At 38.9% G+C, this 14195-nt stretch overlaps 1 protein-coding gene across 2 annotated transcripts in view; it reads right to left on the minus strand.

Moving 5' to 3' along the window:
* The window catches only part of sh3yl1 (SH3 and SYLF domain containing 1), a 154727-nt gene that overhangs the window by 111907 nt on the left and 28625 nt on the right, over positions 1-14195 (minus strand). For both annotated transcript variants that reach the window (XM_080192065.1, XM_080192064.1), the window contains exon 2: positions 7402-7509. In XM_080192065.1, coding sequence (XP_080048191.1) covers positions 7402-7509 — 108 coding nt within the window. The remainder of the gene's footprint in view (positions 1-7401; positions 7510-14195) is intronic.

The raw sequence follows: 14195 nt of genomic DNA on the forward strand, positions 1-14195 counted from the left end.
AAGCTTGTCAGTCAGGTTTACTTTCAAGCTAATTGCGTGAAAGTCTGAATTCCCATGCAGATTTTTAGAAAGGATAGCAGGACTAGAGGGCACAGCCTCAAGATAAGGGGAGGGCAGTTTAGATCAGAGTTGAGAAGGAACTTCTTTACTCAAAGAGTGGTGAATCTTTGGAATTCTCTGCCCGTTGAAGTGGTGGAGGCTACCGCGCTAAATATATTTAAGTCACGGGTAGATAGGTTTTTGATAGACATAAGAACATAAGAAACAGCAGCAGGAGTAGGCCATCTAGCCCTTCGAGCCTGCCCCACCATTCAATAAGATCATGGCTGATCTGAAGTGGATCAGTTCCACTTTCCTGCTTTCTACCCATAACCCTTAATTCCCTTGTCTGTCAAAAACCTATCTACCCGTGACTTAAATATATTTAGCGAGCTAGCCTCCACCACTTCAACGGGCAGAGAATTCCAGAGATTCACCACCCTTTGAGTGAAGAAGTTCCTCCTCAACTCCGTTCTAAACTGCGCGCATCCCCCCCCTGCTTATCTTGAGGCTGTGCCCTCTAGTCCTGCTGTCCTTTCTGAGCAGGAAGAATCTCTCTAGCTCTGCCCTATCCATCCCTTTCATTACCTTATACATCTCTATAAGATCCCCCCTCATCCTTCTAAATTCCAATGAGTACAGACCCAGTCTCTTTAGTCTCTCTTCATAGTCCAACCCCCTCATCTCCGGTATCAGCCTAGTGAACCTCCTCTGCACTCCCTCCAAGGCCAAAATATCCTTGCACAAGTGCGGCGACCAAAACTGCACACAGTACTCCAGTTGCGGCCTCACCAGTGCCCTGTACAGTTGCAGCAAGACCTCCCTGCTTTTATATTCTATCCCCAGCATTCCATTCGCCTTCTTGATCACCTGCTGCACCTGCAGACTGGGTTTTTGTGACTCATGCACAAGGACCCCCAGGTCCCTCTGCACCGTGGCACGCTGCAGTGTTTTGCCCTTTAAATAGTAATCCCTCCTACTATTACTTCTACCAAAGTGGGTAACCTCACACTTGCTAACATTGTACTCCATCTGCCAGGTCCTCGCCCACTCGCTCAGCCTATCCAGATCCCTCTGCAGACTTTCCACACCCTCCGCACAATTTGCTTTTCCACTCATCTTTGTGTCATCAGCAAATTTCGTTACCCTACACTCAGCCCCCTCCTCCAGATCATCTATATTTACCATTTATATAGATGATCCAGACAAGGGAATTAAGGGTTATGGGGAGAAAGCGGGAAAGTGGAACTGATCCACTTCAGATCAGCCATGATCTTATTGAATGGCAGGGCAGGCTCGAAGGGCTAGATGGCCTACTCCTGCTCCTATTTCTTATGTTCTTATGTTCTAAACCATGTCGGAAACATGACTCACCCAAGACGAGTATAAAAACAAACAAGATGTCAGTGAGCAGTGGTAACTTGAAACAGATGAGGGGGAAATCAACTTTCAACCCCAATGGCAGAGGACAGTGCAAAGGGAAAAGTAGAAGTGACTAGCTTCAGCAGAGGAGTCCGGAGACCAAGATCTCAAGAGACCAGTCTGCAAACAAAGTATGATTCAAAAGCATAAATGTTATGTGCTGATGTTCTTATCCAACACCTGAGAAAAGTTGGAGGAATTTCCGAAACAATGGAAGAGACATGTCCAACATTCAAAACTCATTGGATATTGTGGCATTTGAAGCAATTTCAGTAGCATCTATCAATAATTATTGCCGCTGGGGTGATAAATAAGACTGACTTCTTTTTCAAGACACCCGCAATAGCACTCTGGGCTTCCATAACTCAGTCCAAATGATTCTATTTGATCTCATGGAGACCAATAGCCTGGCTCAGCATGAATAAACTGCAAAGAATGGGCACCTGTGTCGGCTGTTTCTCATAATAAATAAAAAGGTATGTATATCACATTGGTCCCTTTGGGTGACAGCACTGGAGTAAGCCTTTGATCTTGGTCCAATAGGTAATGGATACTGAAGTTCGCCAACATTGAAACCGCTCAAGGACATCAGCATTACTGATATTTTTGTTAATTGAAGGTTCCATTCTTAAAATTACAGCTGCAAACTTCAGAACTTCCAGGTGCCAATGTAAAGTCATGCAAGAATTAAGCCCATACGTGAGAAGAGTTTTAGGTACAAGGAGTAGCAACAATCCTAAGAAATAGAAATAAGACGATCAGCAAATGTGAAATTCTTTTGCACTGTTGCGTTGATGAGTTCTTTTATATGAAGACCTTCATATTTGATTGATAGTGGTTTTAAATGTTCTTGGTTAGAAAGATATATGTGATGTATTGTGATATATTCCAAACAATGTAAAGGCTCAACAAATGACATTACAGTTTCTGAAGATAGAACATCTTTTTTCTATAAGCAGTTGATGCTTTTCTAACCAATCTTTTGTGATGTTTCATTCCCTCGCTCACCCATCCAGATATCTTAGTGTTGATCAGGATGCTTTTGACTCGATTTTCTTTCTCTCAACTTTTGGAAATATAAGGTCCAGTCCCTTCATAAATGCAGAATTATGCTGCATATAGCTTGCTGGTCTCGAGCTGTTTAAGCATTTAAAATGATTACTTCAGACTACCTATGATCTATTCAATAATATTGTGTGTAACGTACAAGACTTAAATAAATTTGCTGTCACCATCTGTCTTCTGACGATGGAGTGGTATTATCAGCCATGGTTGAGATGGGTAGCCTTGGTCTCTAAGCAACTGTCCTGACACATTGCTCTGACGAAAAATGTAGGTTTTTTTTTACTGACAGAGAACAAAAGAATCATGGTATGAGAGTAGTATACAGTCTCATACAGAATGATGATATAACAGCACACTCATAGCAAACCAGAATGAACATCACTAATAAGCTGCATATTTATTCAATCCGTGCCATGGCACATTGCATTATGTTAAAGGTGTTATATGAATACAATTGTTACTGCAAAGATCTTTCCTTTTGATGAGATTCAGGGCCACTGGGGCCTTTAATAGAGCACAGATGGCATCAACACCACTCTGGACTTGGTAGAATCTAGCTACTTGATAATATTTGAGTTTTCAATGTTGTTACTTTGATGAATCCATGACGAAGGATATGAAGTCTGAAGCCCACTGCCATGGGGGTAGTAATCATCTGTTGAATACAACGATACACTGCTGATCAAAGGATCCCTACAGTACAGAAGGATACCATTCAGTCCATTAAGTCTGTACCTACCGTAATCCTACTCCGGCCCAATTCCCATAACACCACACATTTAGCCTGCTAATCCCTCTGACACTGGAGTCAATTTATCATGGCCAATCAATCTAACCCGCACATCTTTGGATTGTGGGAGGAAACCGGAGCACCCAGAGGAAATCCATGCAGACACGGGGAGGAAGTGCAAACTCCACACCAACAGTGACCCAAAGCCAAAATTGGGTCCTGACACCATGAGGCAGCAGTGTTAACCACTGTGCCACCATGTTGCCCGTGAATTGACTGCTGAAAATCTCAGGGGCAAAACAATTCAGCCACTACCAAGGCTATGCTCCTGATACAAAGAGTCAGTAAGTTTGGTGCTGACAGCAGGCATGATTCTTTACATATGAGAGGAAATCAATGCTTTTTGGGGAAACATATATATGATCTCCATGGTATGCATGCTTTCTGACTTGGGTATACAAGAACATAAGAAGGAGCAGGAATAAGACAATAGGTCCCTCCAGTCTGCTCCACCATTCAGTAAGATCATGGATAATTTGCCTGCTAGTGTGCCCTGCCCGCCACCTACCACCACCCCCCCCAACCCTGCCCCACCATCCCTCACCCCCACCGCTGCCGTCAGACATGGTACACTCCAATGGGGTTTACTACAGCTCCTCACTTATGGCCGGACCCTACTGGAGTAAAATGGGACAATTGAGACCCTCCAGAGGGTTAGGAACTGGGCATTGCCACCTTGGCAGAGCCCCCCCCGGACTGCCCAAGGGGCAATGTGTCATTGCTCAGGGGCACCTTGGCACTGCCTACTGGGCATCAGGTAGAGCCAAGGTGGTGGGGCCTCATGGGGTTGGGGAGGAACTTAGAATTAAGTTCAAGAGGTTGTGCTGAATTGGGTTTCCCTCATGTGAGACTCCTGTCCTACCCTTCCCTCTACTAGTAAAAATGGGGCCTGTCAAAAATTGGACATGATCCCTGGCTCCTGACTCAAAAGCCAACCCATAATTCCAAATCTGAACATCTGGCAGAACATTCCAAAAAGCCAGCCATACAAAACAAGGCTAGACCAGGACCTACAGGAAAGTCTTCCAAATTGGTTTACACTCAAATTAAGAATAAATTATAATTGTATATCCATATTATAGAGAATTACCAATATTTATTGGAAGAAGTGTTTGTGGACCGAAGATAGAAATAAAAGGAAAGTTGAAAATCTTGGAGAATGGTTCAGGATTCAAGCGAGTAACCGAGGCATAGCGTGGAAAGCTGCATAACAAATAGCAATTTAAGGGTTTAGAAAGACATTTAGGGGAAAGAAAACCCGGAAAATGTCTAATAATTGTCTAAGAAAAACAGAGCAGCAATCTTGGGGTTTTCACACTAATGGAATGTAAATAATCAGATTGTTTCCACTGGTTCGCAAATTGTAACACTGAGACTTAGGCTACTATAAGAGTGATTAGGGAAAGCTTAATATAAAGGATAAGTAAAATCCTGATGAGTCAAAACCCAGGGGATCCACCCACAAATCTGTGGTAAACAGCTAAGGAGGTCGCATTCCCACATGAACACATTTCTATGCAACCTGATATGCCTACAAACGTGATTTGTGTCAAAAACAAGATTCAAATGCCTAATAAAACCACAGAATAGTAAATGTGTGAGAAAGTCTATCAATTTGTTCACACTTTGTAATGGCCTGACCTTGTAAAAGACTAGAGCTTTGTATTGAAAAAAAAAGTCAGGAGTCAGCTCCAGAAAAGCTCCATAATCTTTTAATCATAATGTTGTCTTCAGATGCGCAAGATACAATCCACCAAGTCGTCAATTCAGGCCAACATGTTTTTGGTGTTTCTGTGCTGTAATACAAAATCTTGGGGCATGTCTATGGCCTTTGCAACATTGGCTCTGATTGATTGGAGCCGTCATGTGACAAGTTTAGACAAATTCAGCTAATCTGAAGTTACAAGTGTGGAATTTTGGCTCATCACAGGCATCATTCTGTGGGATTTGTTATTCTGCCAGTGAGAATTATTAACAACTTCGACGTAACTGGAATTCCGTGGTATGAGTTTGACTCATCACCATTTCACCGTACTTAAGATTTATGTCCATGTGGAGGATGCTTAGAACATTTAATGCTTTACTACAATGAGCTTTTGATGCAAAAAATGTCAATCACAAGGAACCTGAATAAATGATTGAAAAAGAACAGAAGAAAGGATATACTGTAAAAAGCTAGAAACAGAATTTGAAAAGATAGGGCTAGGTTTTCATCAGGTAAATACCCAGCTTGGACCTCAGCCACATGGGCTACTGGGTCCAAAGATAGACCATTTTTAAGGCCCAACTCCATGCTCTGCAATTTCATCCCAGTTAATATAAAATAGAAAGGCCCCCTCACTCTCAACACACAAATTTCCATGCTAAGAAATGGATCCCAAAAAACTCCCACGGTCCCTGATACCTCACACCAAACAATACTCTTTTTCTAACAACCCCAATAACCCCTCAAGCCTTCCATGCCAAGTTAGGCAGTTCCATGCCCATTCACCCACCATGCAGTGTATCAAAGGAATGAACCCTATAGAGAAACTACAATGTGTTCCAAAAAGAAGCCAAAGATATTTTTTTTTATTACAGGCTAATCAGTCAGCATCTTCAAATTATCAATTTCAGAAACTGCAAGCACCTGAATCCTCTTTATCCTTTGTAAACAAACATTGTAAAATTGAAGCATAGATCAGAAAACCTGAGCAGTCAATCAAGCAACATTTTCCCTGGGGCTCAAGTTGTTTATTACTCTAGAGGATGACATGGTTCTCAGCCATGAATATATAATGACGCTTGACCAACAGCCCAGAAACTACCATTTTTAAAGGACTCCCAAATCACCATGACTTGGCAAAAATCCAATCCATAGATCAAGATTTGGATTAGATATTTTGAACTTCATGCTCTAAAGCAAGGCCAATAAAATGGATGTTTGACATTTTAGATGCATCCTGCTGATTATTTCCTGTTATTTTTCCAATTGCAAACACTTACTCCCCTGGAACTAGCACCAACACTGGTACAAAGAATGCTCTGGAAGTATGCTATAAGGAAATGCTTCTCAAACTTCAAGTTACATGTGAAAAAGTTGCCATCACTTATTAATTCCACTCAAAGTGAAATGAAACACTGCAAATTCCTGAATAAAATGGAGCTACACCAATATGCAAAACAGTTTAGGCAATCAGGATATAAATGTATGTCTTCCAATTCCATTGTATGCTGTTAGTATTCTACTCACTGATTACATCTGTCAGCCCAGCCACACTGATCACCCATCAACAGATGTAGTATTTAACCTTCAGTCCCATTTCCCTCCATTCCTTCATGGAGGAAGATTTTTTACTTGAGTTATTATTGTCAGCTGTATTAACATGCAATGAAAGTATTGATTCGGGCAAGCTATACTGAAAGCATACCGTTCATTGAGTTGTTAAACGGAGCTACAATAGAGTTGCAAGATATACATTTAGATCCTGATTGCCTTAACTGTTTTGCATATTGGTGTAGCTCTGCTTTACAGCATAGGATATGGAGAAAGATCAACTTAAATGTAAGGTAAGAAGGAGTAGGTCTATGGATGGCAATAGTCCTCCATGCCTGGCTCTAGTCACATTTCTTTGATCATCAGGTAGAGAGTGAATAATAGCAGGTAATTTGACTAAGGAACATCATGGCTTATGAATTTACTCTTAACTGGGTTTTCATCAGTTTTTTTTTGAAGGAAATGAATTGAGGTAACACTAACTATTTTTGATAGACATTTGTAAATTAAAATCAGTCTATTCTATAGTCTTTATGAAATTTGTTAAATCATATTTATCATATTTCCTATTTCCTGTGCTACGAGTGATTTTGGAAACTTGAATGAAGCCCCTTCATCACCTACTTGTCTCCAAAAAAAGAAATATTGTTTATAAATCTGTTCACATAATTCCAAGTCCTAGAATATTCTCCTGCACTCTTATATTAGATACAATAGTACTGTGCAACACCCATAAGATTTGAAGTTTTTTTTAATAAACTACAATGATATAGATAAATATTCAAATACAAAGGTAATTAACTGAGCATCAAGTAATTATTTCACTAACCTGGTATGATTACATCAGGTCCATTCCTTGAACTTATTTCAGTAAACTCCCTCAAAATTTTTGCAGCTTTCTTGGCTTCAGACTTGAGATTTGATGGAATTGGATTCACTGCAAATAGTGCAATTGTTTTATTAGCAAGACTATTTGCAACACCAAAACTCAAACTTTTGCAAACAATGTAATACCAAGATGGCACTTTATAGTTTACATTACTACATGCAATGGTGACAATTCACGATAGCAAGACACAGATAAAAAGAAAACACAACCTATCAATTACGAGTTAAACTGATGTTGGTGTCTCAGTTAATGTGAATAAATTCCAAATCATTTATCAAATTCACAGACAAATATTGTAAAAGTTAAACATTTTAAGATTTTCTGCTTTGAAACACTATCTCATAACATAGTTAAATGTAAATTAATTAGTTACATTGAATTTGTTAAAATTTGTTAAAAGGGTGTCGGTGGCTGGTCCATTGATAATTGTCCTTGAACTGAATGCTTTGCTAGGTCATTTCAGAGGACATTTTAAGAGTCAACCACATTGCCGTGAATTTGCAGTCACATGTAGGCTAGCCTAGGAAGGATATCAGATTCCTTTCCTTACAAGGTCATGAAAGAAAAGATGGATTTTTAAGACAGTTTCCAATAGTTTCATGATTATCATTAGCATTCAATACTATATTTCTATTGAATTCAAATTTCACTACCTGTTGTGCTGAGATTCAAACCCGGATTCCCAGGGCATTAATTACCCTGGTAATTAATTCAATTTATGAATCAGACAAGGAAAACTTCAATCCCTTTGACACAGTTTATCAGTTAAAAATGAAGTTAAAGTGATTTGCACTGCAGAAAAATAACATACTTGATCACTAGGTTCTACTGGAAGTTTCTTTTACACAGTGCAGTATGTAACTCCTATATCTTGACTGAAAAATTCCTAACTGAAATCAATATTCATTTTAAAATGAACACCAATGCGAAAAAGTTCAACAATTTGTTTCTGAAATTTTTTTTCTATCATTTTTAAAGCCATTTATTTTTATATTAAAAGGCACCAATGATGCAGAAATAGTGTTCTAATCCACAGTAGCAACTATGTGAATTAATTATAGAAGCAGGATTAAAATTTAGTTCAGTTTGATGGAATAAGAGTTTGTGACTGCACTCACAAGAAAGTCCCAACTGAAGCAAGCATTAACAGGACCTATTGATTGACATTGTTGATTTAGGTAAGAGGCTTACAGACCACAAAAAACATTTAGCAGGAATGTGTCACATCACTCAAAGACATGCTCTGAAAGGCTGTAAAGAAGGTTAGCTGGATAAATTTAATTGATATAAAACAGATGCTTTGATAGGATTGGATAGTGGTTGCACAGGGCTGAGCATACTGATGGTAAGTAGTAGTTGTATCCTTATTCTATAAAGTGCACAACATGCAGTAAGTAGCAATAACAGAAAATGGTTTACTCTTATCCAAATCAACAATGTCAAATACCTGGCAAAAATCCTAAATGATATGTAAACAAGGATGGGCAATGAATGCTGGTCTGCCAGCGATGCCCATGTCCCATGAATGAATGAAAAAAAATACAAAATACTTCAGATATTAAAAATCTGAAATAAAAATGTTGGAAATACTCAAATCAAACAGCATCTGCGGGGAGAGAACAGAAAACTCTGCTTTTCTCTCCACAGACAATGCTGAGTATTTTGAGTATCTTACTTTATTCTAAATGATATTTTGAACCGAGAAAGGCATAGCATTATGTTTAAAATAAAATATTTGCATTAGTGTTAGCTATAGCTCAATTGGTAATGTTCTTGCCTCAGAAGTAGAAAGATGTCACGTTCAAGTCCCACTCCAGAAACATGAACACAAAAATCCGGACTAATGTAACAGTGCTGAGTGAGTGATGCACTGTTGAGGACGCCAACTTTTGGATTCAAAGTTACACTGAGGTCCTGGCTGCTTCCTAAGCTGGATGTAAAAGATCTTGTGGTATTATTTCAAAGTCATGATGTGGAGATGCCGGTGTTGGACTGGGGTAAACACAGTAAGAAGTCTTACAACACCAGGTTAAAGTCCAACAGGTTTATTTGGTAGCAAACGCCAGTGGCGTTTGCTACCAAATAAACCTGTTGGACTTTAACCTGGTGTTGTAAGACTTCTTACATTATTTTGAAGAGCAGGGACTTTTCACCAATGTCCTGGCGAATATTTATCCCACAGTCAACATCACTTTTTTAAAAAAAAGACTACCTGGTCATTATTACAAAGCAAGCCAGAGTGCCTGGAGACAAGCAGTCAGGAAAGACGTGGAAAAAGCAGAGCACAAAATATATGACCAGATGGAGGAAAAGAACACCAACCAAAGAAAAAAAACATGGTCAACCTCAAGCCAACACCATTCATCTGTGCCATTGGCCTCTACCATGACAACAGATGTTGTTGAATAGAGAAGTGACAAATATCCTCAACACAATCCATCATCACCTGACAGGAATGGATGCTGTCATTACCATGCTGTTAGTAGGAGCTTACTATGGATAAATTGACTCCTTTGTACTTTACATCATAACAGTGACTACACTTCAAAAGTGCTTCATTGACTACAAGGCATTTCAGAGCACCAGAGATGGGGAAAGTTGTTTATGTTATAAAAGCACTTAATTTTTCGTATGACTATATAGTAAGCAAAGTTTTGAGGTTTCAGGGAAGAATGATTTTTGGTATAAGATGGTGCAATGAACCTTGCTTTCAATAATGGATTGATTCTTTGTCAATAAGACTCATATCTCTTGATAATATTTTTCCTGAAAATCACATTCCTGTGAAGCATCTGAATTGTTTTGTTATGTTAAAGGCCTTATTCAAAATGCAAATTTGTTGATAACATTAAAAAGGTACATGCAGTTTGTTTCTTTTCCATTGTGCACTCCCTATTTTGAAATTGCCTATGTGGGTTTTTGTCAGTTTGTGGCTATACCCACCTTCCATTAATGATGATACAGTGTCTCCATCAGAAAATGGTGTCAATGGCAGATGAAATTTAATGCAGCAAAAGTGAGAAATGATATGTTTTGGTAGGAAGAATGAGGAGAAGCAAAGCAAACTATTTCAAAGTTGATGCAGAAATGAACAGACCTGGGGGATGCATATACAAAAATCTCTGAAGCGTGTCATGGCAAGTTGTGAAGTGCTTTCTGAAAAACAGTCATAATGGATTTGAAAATTTAATTATATTTCTCTCTCCACAGATGTTGAGATTTTTCAGCATTTTGTTTTTATTTCAGATTTCTAACATCCTCAGAACTTTGCTTTCATTTTACTGACTAAGATTGAGTAAATAATAATGAACTATATCTAGTAGCTCAAGAGTTGATAACCAGAGGATACAGATTTCTGATAATTGGTAAACGAGAAATGAGTCGAGGAGAAATTAGTTAAGGGGCACTTTAGCATGGCCAATCCATTACAGTGTCCAGAGATGTGTAGGCTGAATTCACCGTGATAAGTGCAGAGTTACAGGGATAGAACAGCAGCTAGATATTTAGCAAATATTTAAATTGATATTTAGAAATTTGCTAATCTTTTGAAGAACTGATGCAAACTCGATGGGACAACCGGTCTCCTCCTGCACTGTAGGGATTCTATGGCAATTCTTTTAATCAGTTTGTTACAACAATGAGATATGTTGCCTGAAATGGAGATGGAAGCACATTCCAAAGTAACTTTCAAAGGAAACTGAATAAATACTTGAAAGGGAAGATCTGCCTGGGAAAGGACGTGGGAGGGACAACCAAGGAAGAGTCACAGAAAATTGGCCATTCAGCCCATCGAACATGCTCTGCCATTCAAAATTATCATGGGTAACCATCCACTTCAATGTTTTTTTCCAACATTATCTCCATATCTCTTTATGTCATTGATATTTAGAAATCTGCTAATTTCTGCTTTACACACTCAATAACTGAGCTTCTGATTTCATCTCGGGAAGAGGATTCCAAAAATTCACAACATTTGAGCAAAAAAAATCTCAATTTTGGTCCTAAGTCCCTCATTTTGAAATTGCGTCCCCGGTTCTAGTCTCCCCACCCAGGGGAAACATCTTACTTGCATATTTTCAATGAGGTCACCTCTCGTTCTGGATGAGGTCAAGTTTATGGAGTGTGCAAAGTAGGAGATTGACCAAAAGTACATTGGAATGGTTAAATCTAGAAGCAATAGTAGACAAAGCTGAAGCAGTAGCAAAGATTGGCAGTATTAAAGAGACGGAAGTAGGCAATCTGGTGATGAATAAAATGTGGGGTGGGCAACTTAGCTCAAGAACAATGCTGGGGGAGCAAATGATCAAATTTTGCTCAAAGCCCTCTGTTGGATTTAATCCAATCAACAGAACATACCTTGTAATAGGTTGCTATAAAGAGCCAAACTACCAGTTGTGGCTGCCCAATCATGCAATGAGTTTTAGACATTGTATTTTAATTTCTATATCCACAATACAATCTACCTGGTTTTGCGGAAAAACAAAATTTATAGCTTCTACTAAGACAACTAAATGTAGACAAATTACAAACTTCTGCCATGTAGTCATTGATAAATAATGGCTTTCAGCATTGTTGAATGATCCAAAAATAATTTAAAAGCTACTCTGAGATTGCATTTTCAAATTTAAAATTTCTATATTAAATATCAAAAGTGTTACATGTATATATGCAACAATAAAATGCAATCAATTGTAAGCCACATTATTTCAGCCTGGCTATAATTTATACAAGTCCTCAGAGTACACATGCGCAAGTAACTTGCGATAGTTGCTATTGCAGTACTAACTTGGGAAGGGGAGTCACAAAAAGAATGGTTTCTGAATTTATTGTTTATTTTCAATGACATTGACATACCATTAACAAAGACTTCTCTCAAGTGTGGTTAGTTACCCACACAAAAGGCAAACATCAAATAAATCATGGTGGACTAATAAACTTTTTCATTGGGACTGTGGTACCAACATGAGAGATTTTTATTCATTCTTCTGATGATGCCTTTTTCCCTTCCAATTTATAGTTATCAGATTTAATAAAAGCGGAACAAATGTGGCCAAGATGGCCAAAAAGACTATTCTGCCTTTTTTAAAGCGCAACAAAATGAAAAGTACTATATAAATGCAAGACTTTCTTTGAAACAGAGTATTGTACAGTATAGTGGTTATGTTACTAGTAATCCAGAGCATAGTGAACACAACTTTGAATCCTACATTGTATTTTGTTTCTACATCCACAATACATTCTATCTGGCTTGTAATATGAGAATTTTGGAAATAAAAAGCTAGTATTTAAGGTAACCATCAAACCTAACTGTTTCAAGAACATCCTTTAGTGAAGGAAAACTATACCCTTACCCTGTCTGGCTTATTGTGCATTCTGTCCCACCAACACCAATGGCCCAGCAAGATACTAACTTGTTATCAAATTTAGAATCACTGGGGAAGGGAAATAAATGTCAGGTGATGCCCAGGTCCCAAGAATGGCAAAATAAATGTTAAACTGCTTTACTTCATGACTATGGTAACTATTATTATCAGATCCACTTAGTTTAATGGTAAAATTTGTTTTTGCATGATGGTCAAAAACAGAAATAATGGACAGTAGTCATCTTCCCAATCATTTGATTAATTCAATGTGAAAAATTCAGTGCATTTTACTTCCTTGTTTTTCATGTGAAAATACTTTGACGTGATTGGCTGTTTACCCTGCTTGATGATATCACGTTACTGTTGCCTGAAAATTCCCTTGACTGGCAGTCAGATTCAAACTGATATCAGGTGCATGGAAACCCACCCCATGCCACAGGCCACCAGATCTTTATAGGTACTTTACTTTGAAGTCAGCGGTGAGGGGCTTCAGTCCTGACTGCAGAATTTGGGCTATTGCAACGGTATGAGAAGAAAGCACAAATTGCATTTCCTGGTCTGTTTTGAGTTAGTCAATCACAATCCTATGGTTGCTGCAAAACCCTAGATTTCAAAATAAGAAAAAAAAGAACCATCCAATTTTTTTCTAATTACTACAATGTGCGATATCTGCTAGAAGTACAAGTGCGTATAGAAACATTTTTTGAAACATAGAAACAAAGAAGATAGGAGCAGGAGGAGGCCATTTTGCCCTTCTCATCTGCGCCACCCTTCATTATAATCATGGTTGATCATCCAACTCAATAGCATAATCCTGCTTTTTCCCCATAACCTTTGACCCATTCGCTCCAAGTGCTATATCCAGCCGCATCTTGAATACATTCAATGTTTTGGCATCAACTACTTCCGCGGCACATTAGCATTGCTGTCTCACAGCACCGGGGACCCAGGTTCAATTCCCGGCTTGGGTCACTGTCTGTGTGGAGTTTGCACCTTCTCCCCATGTCTGCGTGGGTGCTCCGGTTTCCTCCCACAGTCTGAAAGACGTGCTGGTTAGGTGCATTTAAGGAAACAGGCGTTGGAGTGTGGCAACTAGAGGAATTTCACAGTGACTTTATTGGTTAATGTAAGCCTTGCTTGTGACTAGTAAATAAACTTTAACGTTTTAATGAATTCCACAGTCTTACCACTCTTTGGGTGAAGAAATGTCCCCTCACCTCCATCCTAAATTGTCTACCCTGAATCCTCAGACTGTGATCCCTTGTTATGGACTCCCAATCATCAAGAATATCCTCCCTGCATCTATCCTGTCTAGTCCTGTTAGAATTTTATAAGTCTCTATGACTCACGCCCCTCATTTGTCTGAACTCC

The sequence above is a fragment of the Carcharhinus amblyrhynchos genome, chromosome 7 (genome assembly GCF_965287045.1).
Source record: "Carcharhinus amblyrhynchos chromosome 7, sCarAmb.v2.hapA, whole genome shotgun sequence".
Classification (NCBI taxonomy): domain Eukaryota; kingdom Metazoa; phylum Chordata; class Chondrichthyes; order Carcharhiniformes; family Carcharhinidae; genus Carcharhinus; species Carcharhinus amblyrhynchos.